At 40.5% G+C, this 19,248-nt stretch overlaps 1 protein-coding gene across 6 annotated transcripts; it reads right to left on the bottom strand.

Annotated features, from left to right (window-relative positions):
• Positions 1 to 8,092: 8,092 nt before the first annotated feature.
• On the bottom strand, positions 8,093 to 18,376 carry apool (apolipoprotein O-like). 6 transcript variants are annotated; one of them, XM_037780733.1, is made up of 12 exons: positions 18,266 to 18,376; positions 16,665 to 16,763; positions 16,451 to 16,576; positions 15,891 to 15,945; positions 15,318 to 15,416; positions 13,500 to 13,591; positions 13,281 to 13,391; positions 12,411 to 12,639; positions 11,947 to 12,299; positions 11,667 to 11,781; positions 11,102 to 11,242; positions 9,198 to 9,833 (listed from the first exon to the last, which is right to left on the bottom strand). In XM_037780733.1, the coding sequence occupies exons 1-12, from the start codon at positions 18,275 to 18,277 to the stop codon at positions 9,619 to 9,621; spliced, it is 1,647 nt and encodes a 548-aa protein (XP_037636661.1). In that variant the 5' UTR covers positions 18,278 to 18,376; the 3' UTR covers positions 9,198 to 9,618. The 6 variants fall into 6 exon arrangements, with proteins under 6 accessions (XP_037636660.1, XP_037636661.1, XP_037636659.1 ...); XM_037780731.1 differs by having other exon boundaries at positions 11,902 to 12,299; XM_037780729.1 differs by having other exon boundaries at positions 11,842 to 12,299.
• Between the last annotated feature and the right edge of the window lie 872 nt (positions 18,377 to 19,248).

The raw sequence follows: 19,248 nt of genomic DNA on the forward strand, positions 1-19,248 counted from the left end.
ATTTCAGAGGGTAATATTGCACTTTTTACTCCACTTATCGAACAGTTATAGTTATCTTCCACATTAACGTTCAACATACAAAACATATGATCAGTTTATAAAACATGATGCACCCCCATAGATGAAACTACCCAACAGTAGCCACCTCCACCAGCTACAGCACTAAAAAATCCTGCTTACATTTAAGAAAGTCACTGTCCGCCAAAAACTGATAAATCGGTTACAAGAAACGTTAACTTTCAAAAAGACATAACTTTGCTATTGTCATACAGTTATGTGTATTTGCACATTATGACAGTTAAATCCAGATCAGGAGTTTTCAAAGTCTGACACTGTGGACCTCATCTCAGACAAAGCTTGGAAAAAGGTGCCCCTTCACTCCCCCCTATAGTTTAGTTGCTTAGTTTTGCTCAATTCCTGGATGCCTAACGGATCATGATTGTGTTATTTGATCCCATAGACATTCAACTATTGAGCCAAGATAGCCTTGCTGTTTGACATAACTTCAGACTACACCAAATACGCATATACACAATTATTACAAGGCTTTGTTGGATACTCTATTCTGATTAGTTAATCACGGCGTTCTACGGTCTGTTATTTCTTTATAGCAGACCGTTGCTATGGGCGCAGTGCTGATGTCGGACTCTGTCGAACCGTTTTTGTGTCCACTTATTGATTTCTTAAGAAAGTAGCCGTGTAATAAATGTAAAGCTAGCCGGTCGTTGTTCTGAGGGAAACCCCTTCAGGGTGATGCCGCACCCCAACGCATAGCGGAGGGGTGAAAAAAAAAAAAAAAAGTTATCGTATATTATGTCGGAAAAAGCCAGAGTATAATGTGTAGAAAAAATTCATAAAAAAGTCATAGTATCGTATGCAGAAACAAAGTCATAGTACAGTCTCATCGCATCATCTCATCTTCAACCCTTTATCCGTGGTCGGGTCGCGGTGGCAACAGTTCCAGCAGGGGACCCCAAACTTCCCTTTCCCGGGCCACATTAACCAGCTCTGACTGGGGGATCCCGAGGCGTTCCCAGGCCAGTGTGGAGAAAAAATCTCTCCACCTAGTCCTGGGTCTTCCCCGTGGCCTCCTCCCAGCTGGTCGTGCCTGGAACACCTCCCTATGGAGACGCCCAGGGGGCATCCTTACCAGATGTCGAAAAAATTAAAAAGTCATAGTACAGTATGTAGAAAAAATAAAAAAAAGTCACAGTATAGTAAGTCGAAAAAATTAAAAAGTCATAGTATAGTATGTCAAACAAATAAAAAAAGTTATAGTATAGTATGTCGAAAAAAAGTCATAGTATATTATGTCGAAAAAAAGTAAAAAAAAAAAAAAAAAGTCATTGTATGTTATGTAAAAAAAAAAAAAGTCATAAAATGAAAAACTATACTATACTTTTTGATATACTATACTATGACATATTTTTTTATCACTCTTTTCTGGCATACTATAGTATGACTTTTTAAAGACATTTTTATGATTCTTTAGGGCACACTATACCATATTATTATGACATAAATTACATCATGACATTTCTATGGCGTACTCTACTATGATATTTTAATGACATTTCATGGCACATTATACTATGACTTTTTATGACAATATATTATCACATTTTTTATTTTATTTTGATGCCTTTTTTATAGCATACTATACTATGGCATTGTTATGGTATGACCTTTTTTAGCATACTTTATTATAAAAATATGAAATATAAAATGTTGGCATACTATACTTTGACATTTTTATGGCTGTGACTGTTTATGAATTTTTTCATGACATATTCTATTCCTTTTTTGGGGGTATACTATAATTTGACAATTTTATGGCTATGACTTTTTGTAACTTTTTTTTGGTGTACTACACTATGACATTTTTATAACTTTTTTATGGCATACTATACTATTACTTGTGTTTTATGACACAACTGTATATTATCACATTTTTATCTCATTTTTGTAGCATACTCTACCAGGACTATTTTAATGATTTCTTCATTGCATACTATACTATGACATTTTTATTTCATTTTTTATGACATTTTTTGGCATAATATATTTTTAATTTTTTTTGGCATACTATACTTTGATATTTTTATTACATTTTTGTGACATGCTATGACTTTTTAATACTTTTTTTATGGCATACTATTTTATAAAAAAATTTTTGGCTTTATTTATTTTTAAATTTTTTGGCGTACCATATGATATTATTATGACCCCCCTTGAGATTCTCCAGCTGCTCCTCCACCGTTTTGTGGAGGACGGAGATAGAAAAAAACACATTGCACACAATCATTCAAATATAAACATCATGTAATTTGACTATTACATTTTCCAGCTGTGTACAGACTGTAGTGTTTTCAGGTCCACCCCTCCTCACCTCGATGTCCTCGTCTCCATCCAGTCTGCTGCTCCTCCCCCAACACCTTGTGTCTTTTCTCTGAGAACCAACAAAGAAGACAAATGAGCTCCTTAAATGGGCTGTAATGTCAGCTTTAGTTATTCTGAAGTTTTGGACATCAGAGATAATGATATTCTCGGGAAGTGTAACTCACGCTGAAGGATTTTTGAATGTCCATGTATATTACAGACCATATCCTATAATTTCATGAATTTACAAAAAGTTCATAACAACGCCAAACAAGGCCACTGAAATTGAAATATTTTGTATGCTTTCAAGATTAATAATATTAAACATAACACTGCTGTTAATGAGAACAAATATCCTACCTCAGAGCTTCAGCTCAGAGAAGATGTTCTCTCAGTTGGTCTGTATAAAGTTCCTCTTCCTTCCAGATGTCCTCCCTTGAGGCCACATATCTAAAAGTGTGTTACAAACCAACACATAATAATCAGTCACGAAATATGTTGTCCCACCAGTTGTAGAAGATTTTATTGGCAATGAGTGAATGTGACTTTGTTTTGATAGTTTTTATTTGTTTGTTTTTTAGACTTTTGCATTGACACACACTCAGACCTCTCCCATATGCGTAATTTGCACATAGCTGGTTTAGGGTCGCTACCTTCACTTATTATTTATGTCTACCAACCAGGGGTGGGCGATATATCGAATTTACTCAATGTATTGCTGCTTGATCTACATGGGATGTAAATGACTATATTGCGAACATCGAGTACAAATACGAATTATCACGTTATTTTATTTAAGCTGCCGGCACAAGACTCGCTTTGGCGATTCGGTTCTTCCGTGGCTCTCTCCCTCTCACAGACACACTCACACTGAGCGAATATGTGTGGCGTGGATGTGCATATATGGGGCGTTTGTTTTTGTATCTGGAGGTTTGGTGAAGAAGTGGAGAGGAAGCAGGGAAAGAGCCTGGCGACAGCAAAAGAAATGAAGCGCCAAAGCAAGCAAGCAAAGTTTATACATATTATATATTATTGCTCTCCTGCCACCATCTTTTTCCTTTGTCCTGTACGCTTGTGGTTGAGGTTGATTTCCCATGACAATTACAGTAGGAAAACTATCACAAAATCAATATAAAACACCATGTTCCTTCCCACAATAATCTCAGTTTTTCGCCTTGCATCATTCAGGTGAATTTGATCGCTGGATCGTCTGTTTATTCACCCCAAAGACGCAATGCACCAACTGTACAGACATCAGCTAGCTGCAATGGAAGCAGCGACCATGTGTCTGTGGTAATCGCAAACATATGTCTTTGTGAAACTTTAACGTTTCTTGTAACCGAATAATCACGTTGTTGCAAAACAAGTGTTTGCAGTATAGTAATCAGGCATGACATTTAGGCTACATGATATAGGAAATACTATTTATTTCCGATAATGTTTTTGTATGTATAATATATCCTATAAGCCAGTGCTATATTTTGCCCACCAGTGCTAGGTTACTCCTATTTTACGTGTGTTATAACTACTCATTTACTAACGTTACTTACTACTTACATAAAAGGAGTTGACTTACGTCACTTCTTCCACCCTCCTTGATAAAGTGAAGACATTACACACATTCAAATTGCTCCATCTATCAACGTTACACATTCAGTTGACGTCACTTTCACTTGTTTTTTATCTCTGCGGCTCCTGTTTGACACAATTGGACAGGCAATCTCACTTTATCCTATCTTCAGACAATCAATTCAGTTGGCTTGTAGTGCGTATGTTGATACATGTTTCACTTTTTAAGGCATGCATGGCATGTAAAACATGTTCACGTTAAGTGTGCCAGCAAATTAAAAATCTGCTCTTTGTTTGGGTGTTAGATACACGAATAGAGGCTGAGTGATGAACAGTTTGAGCATGTGTGGGAGTGTGTGTGTGTCTGTATGTGGGTGTTTGTCTTATGATCCAAAAGGCAGTGTCCGTACAGGCAGCAGATAAGGAGAGCAATGGAGCAGAGAGCATCAAACCTCATCTTACATCACAACCCTTACTGGACATCAATCTCCCAGCCAATTATTTTTTCAGTTTTTATTTTTTTTCTGGATTAAAAGCATGACATTTATTTTCATTTTCCTTTTTTGCTACTGCAGTTTGTCAAAAGTTTATTTATCTTTCTTCTGCTCTCATTAAAGCTGCAGTGGATAGAAATGGAGCAAATATGATTAAAAAAGTTATTTTATACAAAATGGTCACTATATCCTGACAGTAGTACAGAGAGTAGTCAGTAGATGAGACAGGTAATCTGAAAAGAAATCATGTGCCTCTGTGTCCTCCGGTGCTCCTAATGGCATTTGCAAGATTTCACAAACCGGAGGTAAACAACCAATCAGAGCCGAGCTGGAGCCTTGCTGTCTCTGAGCAGCTGTCAATCACTCGCAAACTCAGATCAAACGGTCAAATTAGGCAGCGCTGATCAAATATGAATCAATATTCTGTTACTGTAATGCCTATTTCTCACCTCAAAATTTTTCAGAAACATCTTGTAGTGTACTGTTTAGCTGTAAAATGAGAAAGTTTGTGACCCGGCCGCCATGTTGAGATCAGTTGAGGAAATACCAAGCACCGCCCAGCAGCCGGAGCACAGCCAATAGGAACGCTCTCTCTCTGAAATGACCTGTGATTGGCCAAAGTCTCCCGTCACGATAGATTTTTTTAAAGCCTAAAAACAGAGCCATGAGGAGGTGCAGAAGTCTTGAATTACAATATGCTGATAGGTTATTAAGGAATTTTTGCCCAATGATGCCAAACATATTCAGCCTACTGAAGCTTTAACAATATATGTTGCCTATAATTATCTATCTAAGGATGTTGCTGCAACCAAAAAGTTATACAGCTATCAGTAATCTGCAAAACAACAAATGGTCAATTGATAACACATTCCGCTGAACATAATAAACTGCTAATATCTGATTTTATCAACATGCATGAGAAAAAGAGGAAACTGTGTGCGCAAGATCATGCGCAAATATACTGTGTACACACACAGCCTGACTGACCCATACAAATACAGGAGAGGAAAACATGCACAAGTAAACATATACTGTTTTCACAAACACCCTTAACTTGCTTACATAATTAATGTGTTTATATTTTTTGCTGATAAATGTGCTATGTGTTTATTTGACGGAGGGGGTCTCCCTCGCTGGCCGGATCCTGGGAAGATAACCACCACAGACCATGACCGTCGCAAAGTCCTCTGTGGAAAATCCGGTTCACGGCGGTGAAAGGTGAGAGGTCAGGGTTGTGAGCTCTGCTTCCTCTCTGCTGGACAAGAAAAATCTGAGAGAGCTCTGGACCAACATGACAGGGTTCAGTCTAACATTTGTTCTCAGAACATAATCATAGCTTGTGTGGGATGCTGTAAGGAAGGGGGCCCCATATGTGTAGGGGACCCTTGAGAGAGGTGAGATGAGGCTATACTTAGCACCACATCTTGCCTCTAACACTGGCCCCTATGCTTATAGCAACAAGATGTCCATGAGAGAAGAAAGGATTGCACAAATTTCCAGCATTCCCACTCTCTCTCCGCTCTGTTCTATTTTGATCTGAGTCACTATGTTCCATGTGGTTTTATTAATGCAGACGGTTGATAATGAATACAGGACCCAAGGTTGTTTTTTTTAACAGAACATTGGCAGTTCTCGTCTTAAAATAACAGTCACACCAAGCCCACAAGTCCCTTAACCTCTCGACTCAAAGCAGCAGAACAAACTGTAGCTCCGATGCCACAGGAAACCTGGTTCCCATATGTGTTTTGTTCCCATGTATAATAGGAAGAAGGATGAGAAAGTATTGACGTCTCATTGATTGGACATCTCCCTCTCTCAGTTTTTTCTCTTATACACATATGTGAGCTTGTACACACACACACACAGAGAATCCCAGGGGTCATGACTCTGGTCAACCTCCAGCAGAGTTTATGAGGTCCAGGGAGCTCCGTTTCCTCTGAGGAGCCGTAAAGAAGCTATAAAGATGTTAACAGATAGCCTTCTCCCTCGGTACAAACTGCCTGCTCACACAAATAAGCAAAAACATGTGGCACTAAAAAATGCGTTAAAGTAGACACCACATTCCCCGTGCCGATACACACGTTTGTTGCTCAAACCTTTCTAGATCCTCAACATGATCATTTCCATGATTCATAGATGTCCATTTTTACTACATGGATGCTATTTGTTCTCAACGTTTTAATGATTTCATCATCCCTGCTTTTGTTCGGGAAACAATGACTGAGTCACTTGGGATTGGATTTAGCTGCAGTTTCACAATGTGTACTTCTTGTTCTGTACTTTACTGACCAAGGACGCAGTTCTAATTACATTTTCTACAGTATGAGTCAATGCATGACGTGGTACAACTTGGTCTCAACTGAATGAGTAAATAGTAGCATAAGACTGAGAGGCTATGCAGAGGCACAGTGGTGTTTTGAGCTAAATGTTAACATATGCAAACCTGCTCACAATGCTCACAGTGCCAACATGCTGTCGTTTACAGTGTTCACAATCTTAGTTCAGTGTGTTAGCATGCTAACGTTTGTTAATTAGCACTAAACGCAAAGTACCGCCAGCTGATTCGACTGTTATCAGGCCATTAATCAGGGGTTATCAGTCGCTATAAGCACCATAGATGTGGGTCATTAGGGGCCTACTACGCCTACTATATCGGATAAGTGAAACTTTAAAGCAACGTTCTAACGTGTTGTAAATCTGAATTAAATGTCACATTTTGAACATAAACAAGGCTTCTTTAGGTTTAATCAACAAACTAAAACTTCCTTAGGTTTAGGCAAAAAAAAAACAACACTTGGTTAAGTTTAAGGAAAAACATTGTGTATGGATTTTCAGTGTTCATACTACAGCGCCTGACTTCCACTTCTGCTCATGTCATAAGTACTTTGGTCGCTAAAGGTCGCTATTGTGTTCTTTTGTGATCTACCATGTGAAAAGATGATAAAACCTACTAGTGGGTGTAGTAGGCCCCTATTGACCCACATCTATCTTACAGTGACTGATAACGCCTATTTAATAGCCTGACAACAGTAGCTGATCAACTTCAGCAGTACCAGCTGATAGAAATGTCATTAGTTTTGCAAGTATTTGATTATAAACCATATTATAAAAAATAAAAAATAAATTAAAATGAATTAATTAAAATTAACATACACATATTTTATCATGAAATCAAATATTTCTGTGTGCACAGTTAAGTTCTGGTTACCATTAGCAACAGAAACAAGTGGGTTTAATGGGTTCCCTGAAGCCAAAAGGCTTTGTTTATGTGATTTAGGTGTGATGGAAGATTAAGTCAATTTCCTGTTGAGCTGCTAATTGTGTGATTTAATAGCTACACTTTTTAGTAAAAGGTTGTTTTTTCTGAAGGGGGTTGGATCATTATAAAAACCTGTGTGTTTTAGAAAGGCACCTTTTCTGTGTCCGATTTTAATTGTGGAGCTTTGGGACCAAAGACAAATTTCTGTTTGCAATGTTATGTCACATGTAAGAAGTCATCTGATTATCTGACAACTGTTTCACCACTGAATCTGTATGTTTGGTATCTTATATCCGAATGTGCTGAGCACTTATTATGTATGACAATAAATAACACAACTAACTAATTCTGACAAGTACGTATTTAGTATTTGACAAAGCACAACATGAAATCATGAAAAATATAGATTTATTTTTGGTTCTAAACAACTGAAGACATTTTGGATGTAATCAAATGGAACAGCACTAGACCATCCTGCAACCATTACCAACACATGTGCAGTATTTTCAGCATACCAACGCAGTGGGCTAAATTACAATAAATAAAATCACCGTGCACTCATGATTGTGAAAGCTGTTGCAAAAAAGCCTCTAATTGTTAAATGACACATACACAGAGAAAAATACTCAATCTGCCATCTGTGGATTAAAAGACTTGCAAACAGTAGTGGGTGTAGTTTTTTTTTCCATGATTCTGTCTTTCTACGCAAGCCGACACAGTTCCGTGTACGGGAATTGCTGCTTTGCTGCTACAAAGCAAATATACTTGGACCTTTTCGGTGGAAGTATCAATAGTGTAGGCGGAAGAAATGAGAATGGAAATTTTTGATGAAAGACTTCCTAACTCTGCTTGCTTGCAAAATGGCCTATTTACACTGCATAATGATACAGAGTGTCCGTTGATGTGAATGAAATACGAGATGGCAGTGTGGGAATGAGGTTTCTCCTGCGGCCGGTTGTGGTCTCTCAGCTCCGTGTGCTGTACAGGTCTTCATCCTCCGGGTTGGACTGGCCAAAGTCCATCAGAGCGGGGTCTGCCTTGAAACCGGAGCCCTCTGGAGGGCAGCAAGAGAAATGCAACAAGATCTCAGACACAAGCACTGAAATATGACATGTTAAACTTTAAGGGATTAAGCTGACCGACAATAAATGCATCAGTAGAATCAACAAAAAATAACTAGATAACCCACATCAGAACCAACAAAACATAAAGAGTACCAGGGCCAAAGCCACAGTGTCCTGTCAATCTTTGTGCAGTCATACAATACTAGTGAGCTCGTGTTCCGTACAATTAGCGTTGATTCTTGCAAGCACAAAGACACACTAGGTCTGTCGCGGTGCAGGAATTTCCCCTGCAATATGCGGTATTATTGCAACTTCTTTTTTTTTTTGCAAATTATTTCATTTATCCTCATTTATTTAAGTGCTATATAAATAAGCTTTGTTGTTCGGCTATTATTAGGTATATTTTTGCTTTTTCAATGACAAAGATGACAGTTTTAAAACTAATTAAATACTTGTTTATTGTTGAATGCAGAACAAACAAGGGAAAATGAGGCGCAGCGTTGTTTTCAACTGAGGAGCTTTGGTCTGGTTGCTATGATACGAAGTAAAAATGTCGGCACAAGTTAGAGTACTTGCTCTGGATGAAGGGAATGCTGAAGCACGTAGGGAGAGAGGACCGACCCGCCGGTCTATGTTTATTCATTTGTCCTCCATTGTTGTTGTTGTTGTCCAGCACTTGTAGCCTACATGTAGGATGTAACAGCTGGTCTTTGTGAAGTTTTATCCAAAGTTGAACATTTTTCAGCTCTTGGCGACACGAAAAAAACCCACCAATCGTGCAGCGCTCAATGCAGAATAGACGCTCAGCGTCTTGTCACGCTTCAGGCGTTTGTAGTGTAAATATGTGGCACTCCTATTGCAAAGAATTCAAAAAGAAAAAACGTGAACATAGCGGTTGCGGCAGTTGCTTGCCATCCCTTGTGGTTTGCTTGTAAATATTGTGGTATTGCAATATTGCGGTTATTGCGCCAGCCCTAAGACACACTTCATCTTCCACTAGAATTACCAGAATTCTCAGAGATCTGCATGTGCTGGGTCTTGTGCGTGAGTTGTCCTGGGAGACGGATGCTATTTGGAGTAAACAGACAGATTTTGCAATAATTTTTCCAATGTAGAGTAGAGTGTAACGCAACATGAGATCACTACGTAGTAAACTTGTCTTTCTGGTCCGGTTAATATCAGGCTGTGTACACGGGTCCAGAGCATGACTAAAGGTTGGCGGCATTACATCAGATCCCTCTCACGGTTTATTATGTGGATTGTAGTCTTTGCTATCTAACAGAAGACTCCCACAGGTTATGGTTCAGTAAATAGCTTGCAGAACTCATTCACTCCTCAATCTGTTAAACTTGATTTGTTTTTTCATGAATTTCAGAGCTGGCTTGTGACGCAACACAAATTTGAGTGGAAACTGAACATAGCGTGATCAAATGCAAGCTGTCTGTCTGGAAAACTAACACCACACGTGCTAACAAGTGCGAGACCCAACACATTTAGGTGTCTCAGAGAGCAGTGTGTGTATGTGTGCTCGAGTAAGTCGTTGCTCATAGGGATGTCATGAGAACCGATACTTTGGTACCAACTCAGTAAATTCTAAAGATGTGAAGGTACTCGCTTTCTACTGTACCGAAAGTACCGAACGATGCCTGTAATGGTCATTTGGTATCGGAGCGGAGGTACTGGAGAGGCGATTCTTTCGGATCTAATGGGGGCAGTATACGCTTACAAGTGTTCTCATCTGCTGGAAATGAAGGAAGAAGAAGAACGCCGTAACACCACGGAAAAAAACAACAACACGAGACGTGAAAGATGGCAGCTGCTGCAGCGCTACCTCCGCCTCAACTCGTTGAGAAAACAAAGAGCAAGAGTCGGGTATGGAAGTACTTTGCGTTCGAGGCGGATTTACAAGGAGTAATAATAGATTCTCAAAAAACAGTATGCGGTGCATTAACGGTGCCGTCGTACTTTTCTTTCCAAAGGAGGAAATATTTCTAATTTAGCAAAGCACCTCAAAGACAGACACCCAGACCATATTGATTGTTTTAAATACTTGAAGGCTACATGCCATTGTTCTCTTTTGCAATGTTAATAGACGATTCTTTTTATATATTACTTAAAGGCTACATGCCTTTGTTTTTTGTAATGTTCAAATGTTCTAATAAAGGAGTGCGTGTTGAATTACATGGGATTTATTGTTGTTGTTTTGTTTTTTTACCGTGGTATCGAATTGGTATCGAGAATCGTACAAATTCACTGGTATTGGTATCGACCACTAGATTTCTGGTACCGTGACATCCCTAGTTGCTCAACTCTCGAACCGGAGGTGTTCACTGTACCTTTGCTGTTTTCTGCTGCAGGCTGTTGAGGAGGAGGTGTTGGTGGTGGTGTGAGTGTCTCCTCCACAGCAGCATCTTGTGGTGGGTCAGCTAACTCAGGTTGAGCAGCAGGTTCGGGCTCAGCTGATTCAACAACTGGCACTGTGGAGAAGTCAAAACACAACACAGGATCAGCAGCACGGACATGAACTGATGTATTTCCACCTTTATGAAAGCTCTTGTGACTTCATACTAATATATTAATAGTAAAAACATCGAAAACGTTCTCAGAAAACTCTTTGCAGTTTACAACAAATCGGTGTACTGTACTGGTCGGTCCTAATGACAAGTAACGCAAGAGATGTACAAATAGCTTTCACAGACTTTTTTCCAAACATTTATAATAATAATTTCTAGTTTTAGGAGCCGTCATGGAACAGTCTTCCATTTATAATAATTTTCCAGCTCCTTAATTTCCAGTGAATCCACTTCTGTGGTTGGTTTCCAAGGAAGCAGATACATTTTGGCGTAATTTTCATATTGCATTACTAGTGCACTTTCTACTATTTGACACTGTTGATCATACCTGCTGGCTCGTCTGAGGCCTTTGGAGCAGGCGGATCTTCAGAGGAAGGAACGGACTCGACATCAGTAGCCTCGACTGGAGCAGCATCAACTGGGGCGGACTCGACTTCAGCAGCCTCCACTGGGGCAGCCTCCACTGGGGCAACCTCCACTGGGGCAACCTCCACTGGGACAACCTCCACTGGGGCAGCCTCCACTGGGGCAGCTTCCACTGGGGCAGCCTCCACTGGGGCAGCCTCCACTGGGGCAGCCTCCACTGGGGCAGCCTCCACTGGGGCAGCCTCCACTGGGGCAGCCTCCACTGGGGCAGCCTCCACTGGGGCAACCTCCACTGGGGCAACCTCCACTGGGGCAACCTCCACTGGGGCAACCTCCACTGGGGCAGCCTCCACTGGGGCAGCCTCCACTGGGGCAACCTCCACTGGGGCAGCCTCCACTGGGGCAGCCTCCACTGGGGCAGCCTCTGCCGTCTCCGGTTCTAAGCTTGGTGTGGGCTCGGCATTGCTGGCATCAGCGGCGACATCGTCTGTTGCTTGTTTTGTGTCTGAGGGCTCCTCATTTTCAACAGGTGCAGGTATTTCCTCAGAGGCTGTGGTGGCCTCCGCCTCTGCTGGCACTGAATGTGCCACTGGATCTGAACAGGAGAGGAAATACAGCACACCATCAGGAGAAGCCTTTGTGTAATTGTGAAACAAAAGGGATGTCGACAAAGAAACAAGCAGACAGAGATCAATATCTATGCTACCTGTGTTGGTCTCTGTGAGGGTCTGGTCGGGGGAAATCTCTGCGAGTGTTACTGATGACGCCTCCTCTGTTATGACAGCGTCAACAGGCTCATCGGTGGCAGGAACAGACTCGGCTGATTCCACCTCCGTCTCTGGGATTGAGGAGCTTTGGGCTGAGCTGTCTGTGGTGGCACTGGGCTCTGAGGCCTCCTCAACTACTGCAGACTCTGGATTTGGCACTGTAGCTGTCTAACATGGATAAAGAACACAGATTTAAATCTGTTTAACCAAGACTTACACACATTATTGGATATAAAAGTATTAATATGAATTTCACCATTTGATGAATCACACTTAAACTGTAATTGTCAGTAACAGAATAACCACATTAATTCTATAAACAGAATAAGGCACTAGCTTTACAGTTTTCTTGAACATTTCATTTCTAATAGATTAGATTTATTACACTGACTGGAGAGGGGAAAAAAAACCTTATCGCTTACATTAGCATTTTACATTTCAGGCATTTATTTAGCTGACACTACGGAGTGACTTACAGCGAGTCTAAGTTTCATTTCTAGATCACAAAAATCTCCAAACCACTACGTATGAAGCGAAAAGTAACAAGAACAATAACACATCATAAAAGGGCAAAGGAAATGGAATACAACCTATTGACAGATATGAGGGATTTTTTGAGAAAGTAAAAGGTGTAGAACGGAAACCATTCAGTGGAAAGGGAGTTACCATTATTACCATGTGGGTCTGTTTTGGTTTTAGTCACACACAGCAAAAACAGCTTCACAGTACTTCCTATTTAAAATGAGCTGGTTACATCAAAATATAATAATCAGAATAAATTTGTTCAGTAACTCAATATGACTGCTAACCTGTGGTTGTGAAGCAACGATCTCTTTGGCGACAGGCTCCTTAGAGGCGATCAGTGAAGACACTGTAGCTTTGCTCCACTGCCCTACAGCATACACCTTCTTACCTGACACCTTGAAAGCACACAAGACAATAATAGTGTTAAACTCTGATGATAATGAGGTTTGTTACTGGCATTAACACATGGGGTCAGCATTCGAAAAAAAAAAAAGTAGTGTTACCTTAAGCACAGCCACTGTTTGAGCCGGGTAGCACACCGAAGCTCCTGCACTCATCAGGCCCAGTGGAACGGCTAACCTCTTGAAATGAGAGCCTGAAATAAAGTTTACAATGAAGAATAGAAATCAATCTGACTTTGGAACAGATTAAATCCTGGAGCCAAACTTAATCTGGGCCTGCTGTACTGAGAAATGTCATTTAGCTGACTCCCCACAGAGAGAGTAAGACTCAAACAAAGAGTGCTGAGAAAACTGAAACTTCACTTGTTTCTTATGTGTTGCACTGCTTTGTACCTCTGTGGTTTAGCAGTGAGGCTTTTAGGACACAAGTGGCAAACTGTGGTCTGTGAAAGCTGATAATCGAGGACAGCGGTCTCTTATGGCTGAGTCAAACTCGGGTTAAATGTGCTTCAAGTGAAACTGTATCATACATGCACCTGCTGTATGAAAGTTATGGTATGTTTTACGAAATGATTGAGATTAAGTCCTAGACTTGTATGCTAAATAAACAAGGTATGAATTATTTATACAATTTGATATTCACACATCCACAGTCAGAGTGGCTTGGTGGATGAAATTGATGATTTTGTTATGTACACCTGTTACATTACCACACAGCTGCATGGCAAATGTCATTCTCAGCCATAGAGAACCTGAGCTAGCTTGCATGCTACTATCATATTGCAAGGGACTCATGGAAGATCCTTTTTTATTAATGCAAAATAGCCTGTTTCAAATACAACACTGATACATCCAAATACTACATATTGACAGTCTAGATTTCCTGTGGAGAAAATTCTCTGAGGAAATATTACATGGTTGCCTAGGAAAGGAACCGTTTATGTTGATACACTTCAAAATGTCGAATTGTGGTTTGTTTATTATACTGCAATATTGTTGTATGTACTAATAAATAGACAGATTCAAGTTCTGATTGTTTGTAGTGGGGTTGTGTGAGGTACTTATCCATAGTCAGTGTATTACCTACAGTACATGGCAGTCGGCATGCACCCAGCTTGGAGAAACAGACAGGAGTACGGGAGCAAAGCAATGTACTGCTGTGGACGGATCCAAAACGTATTTTAGCCACCTAAAAAAATCAATATCAGTATCATATGTACGCTATATTTATAATATTTTCACCGCTTTAACTTGCTGTCAGACAGCCCTTTCGGATGAGTAACTGAAGCCGTTATCTATGCTCTCTTCAAAGCCACCAGACTCCATTTACCATGCAGAACACAGGGGTTGCTGGTCCACCACTGCCTCGATTGGTTAGTTTGTTAGTGCTATTGTGTCACTTTGGTGTCTTAAAGGGTTAGTTCTGATTCACCAAAGTCACAAACAAACTAATTGATCGAGGCAGCGGGAGACCAGCAACTTCCGTGTTCTGCGAGGTAAAATTACTGTTTTTGTCAAAGGAGTCTGGTGGCTTTGAAGAGAGCATATATGGATATAACGGCTTCAGTTCCCTGTTGGAAAGGGCTGTTTGACGGCATGTAAAGCGGTGAAAATAAATATAGTATACACTGAAACTTATATTGATCTTTTTAGGTGGGTCTTTTTTTAGGTGGTTAAAGTACGTTCCGCTGCTGCCCCCGTCCACAGCAGTACATTGCTTTGGTTCCGTGCGGTAACTCCTATCTGTTTCTCCAAACTGGGGGTGTGCCGACCGTCATCTACTGTACGTAATACACTGACTATGGATAAGGACCTCATACAACCCCACTTCAAAATATCCGAACTATCCCTTTAATAGATGACAAAGCAATTGTCTCCAGCAGGCCTAAAGTGTGATATAGTGACTGAAGATCAGGTTACCTTTCCGGGTCAAGAACATGCCGAGCAGGCCAGCCATGGTGATGGTGCCAAATCTGGGTAGAAAACCCGGGGGAGGGTCTCTCAAGTAATAGAATACATCTGGGGAAACACAAGAAGACAGTATACAAGATGACAAACATTCCTTCAGTTTTCTCAATCGTGAACTCAAGTCTGACCCTCTGCTCACATTGTCATAATACACTACACAAGCAGGAGTAACAGAGAGAGTGGTAATATACAGTAATATTATGTGCAGCGGTATCGCTACTGGATAATAGTAGTTTGCTTTCCTTACATATTTACTGAGGTTGGGGACATAACAGTACAAATGCCACAGAAAAACATGCACAATCACAGCACAGTGAACTGTGTACGATTATATAATGTAACCTTACATACTGTAACATCAATACATAGAGAAGACATTTAAGGCTTTAAATAGACAGCTTAGGTACACTATGTGCGATCTGTTTTTAACACACGAGCATAGGGCATCAAGAGTTAAGTTTTGAGTTTCAGGGAGGGAGAATATTATTATTTTATTACACCTTAAGGTACCTACTGTTGACTTACCCTCTCCTGCATAGTATAGATTAACACTTCTTGTTTTCACAGAGACACAGGCCCCCTGCAGGGAACAAAGGGCATAGATGAAATGAACCACTACAACAACAGGCCATCAAGAACACAACTACATCTGAGTCAGTGTGAAGTGTTTTTTTTCCCTCATCTTCCACAGTATCAAACTGCCAAATCTCCTCGCAGCAAACCTTGCAGCTGCTGAGTGAACTGTATGAACACTACTTCCTGTCTGTCTCCTGAACTTTGCTGTTTGCAGCTGTAGCTACCTGCACAGAGCACACGCAGCACGTGGGATTGTGCTCTGTAACCGCAAACTAGAGGAACAAAAATCAGGGTGGGAAAAGTAACACTGCAGGTGCAAGATAAAAACCCTCTTTGACGTGTTTTAGCTGAGCTGTTGTTCCATTTATATAACAATTGTTTCCATTCGTCAAGGGGTTGTTCTTTTGGGGTTTTTAAGTGTTGTGAAAGACGGTATGAGTTCTGTAACAGGTGGTGTCTATGAACTGCTGTATATTCTCATGTAAATACACACAGCAAAATCTAAATACCTGAACAGCCTGGACATATGGTACTATGGTCTCTCTCGCTGTAGTTAACCCACTCTGAATGACACCCGGCCTCTCTGGAACAAACTGGGCCTGAGCAGACTGTGGCAGCGGGGTGTAGATGTTCAGCTGGGGACAGAGACAGAGGCAGTCAGCATGTAATTGTGACGTGCAACAGTTCAGTTCTCTCACATCAGACCTGCTGAGACAACCATACCTTTTCTCTAGTAACCAGTCCATCAGTGGGCATTTCGCTCACAGTATACACACGGATGGAGGCTATGCCCAACACCGTCGGGACGGCCACCATCACCACCTAGGATACAATAAAAGTGGTTATGCTAACTTTAGTATCTGTCAGCTCATAGCCACAACACAAAAATAACAGACAGACAATAATCACTGATTTGCCAGACTCCACAGCGCTGTGTAGGTGCTAAACAGATGACTCATGTGGACCAGAGGTAGGAATAGTAGATCATTAACATGTGTAAAAATAGCAAAACCACAATGTAAAAACTCTCCATTAAAAGTAAAGGTCATGCAGTCATAATTTAACTTAAGTAAAAGTGCATAAATATGACAATATGACGCATCAGAAGACACTCTCACTCATTATCCTGGAATACACTGCAAGCTAAATTGAAACTGGGAAATCTGAATGAAAGACCTAGAAGCGGGAGCTGTCTGTGTTTCTGAATATTTTCACTTTAACGTTGATTTCAAACACTTGATTTTAATGTGATTTGTATGATATTATGCTACGTATTTATTTTGCATTTGTTTTATGTTGTGGCGTCTGAAACTTTAATGTATGTTTAAATGCTGCTGTCTTGGCCAGGTCTCTCCTGCAAAAGAGATTCTTAATCTCAATGAATACTACCTGGTTAAATAAAGGTTAAATAAAAAAAAAAGATTATGCAGAATTGCTGCATCCCCAGTGTTATTGTTAGGCTCTGTGATTATACATATTTATGCACTACTATTATTGAAGCATTGTAAGCTGCACTTTAATGTTGCAACAGCTTCAGCTGGAGCTCATTTTAATGACTTAATGTACAGTTACTCACCTGTAACGTTACATTAAGTCATTAAAATGAGCTACAACTGAACCTGTTGCAACATTAAAGTGCAGCTTATGTGTCAATGCTTCAATAATAGTAGTACATAAATATATGTAATCACATAGCCTAACAATAACACTGAGGATGCAGCAGGTCTGCATAATGAATGAGTGTCTTTTGATGCATTATATTGTCATATTTATGCACTTTTACTGAATGCAATTATAACAGGCGTTATATTTCCACATTGTACTTAAATACAGCACTTAAGTTGATGTTTTTAGCTTCTTTTCACCACTGAGACAGACATAGTTTGCAGAAGTAGTCTAACACACAGTATATCTAACATTACAGCCTATAAGTTAACTCACAACACATGCAAAGTTATACAACCAGGGTGTTGTGGATAACTCACAACCTCCTCCAACTAAGCTTTAATGTTAAAACAGTCTAACAAACGAAGACGTGTCTGACAGACACACAGCTGATACAGATGTTTAGCAGATGTGTGAGTAGGTTACTGCTGACGTTGGTTAGTGAGTTGCACGCTGTGTAGTTAGCATTGAGTCATTGAGTGAAGCTAGCACAGTCAGATAAAGATCAGGCTCTCTCATGCAGCACAGCGTTACAGCTTTAAAGTCATAGTCAGCTCAGGTTTGCATTAACGTTAACGTTGAGTTGACGTTAACTCTACACCCGCTCATTCATTAAAACATATACTTATAAGAAGAGGAAATGTCAAGCATTCATTCACCTTGGCCGCCATGCTAGCGCTCCTCCTCCTTCTTCTCTGGGCTCTCCTTCAGCTCGGTGTGTTAGTGTCTAAACCTGAACCACGGTGAGCTACCGACACCTAGTGGCCAGCAGAGGCACCTGCAGCAGCCTGCTCTTATAGTGATCTCATTCAGCTGCAGGTCACACAATGTTCTCAAACTCACAATGTTGGTAATGACTGTTGCAAGCATGTAATTACAATGCTTAATATCACATTTATTTATTAACATTTTAATTTAAAATGATTAAACTGTTACTGCAGTTTCAAATGTAAAGCAATTGTGCATGTTATGCAGTGGTTTATTAGGGGCAAGGCAAGGTTGACAACTGCCCAGGGCCCCCAGACCCCAAGGGGCTCCAAAAGCTCCTGGTTCACAGTAAGTCTGATGATTTTGGTAATTAAATTAATTGTAAATTGTGTGAATCTGGTATTATTACCTAATTTTGTGGCCATGTCTTTTAGAAGGACTCTGTGTCAAAATCTAGTTTTACGAGAGTTAAAGGGACTGTTTTTAAGAATCAGAAATGATGTTAACAGCGACACCTGTGGCCGTTAAGTCAACGAAAGTCAGCATCCAGCTCGCGCTTGTGCTCGCTCTAAATAGACATGAACGAGCATCGCTCAAAACAGTGAGGCGACACACGCCAGCTAAAACCACAATATCACTCTATATTTCACCTGCTTGGCAGTAATGTTAGCTGACCAGACGAAGGTCTCTCCATGAATCACTGCTGATCCTAGTGTTGGCTTTTCCTGCGTCAGCTTCCCGACCGCGGCCGGAGGGAACGGGGGAGACACTGGAGTTTTGGTCGGAGACGATAATGTTTCTCATTGCGGAGCCCCGTCACTTCACAAGACACGGGAAACCTCTGTTGGTCTGGAGGAGCTGCAGCATTTATTTCTGCACAAACGTCCACTGTATATTCACTAGATATTCTCAGAGCTAAACTAACTCTTCTGCA

This window comes from Sebastes umbrosus, chromosome 9 (assembly GCF_015220745.1).
Source record: "Sebastes umbrosus isolate fSebUmb1 chromosome 9, fSebUmb1.pri, whole genome shotgun sequence".
In the NCBI taxonomy this organism is placed as follows: Eukaryota; Metazoa; Chordata; class Actinopteri; order Perciformes; family Sebastidae; genus Sebastes; species Sebastes umbrosus.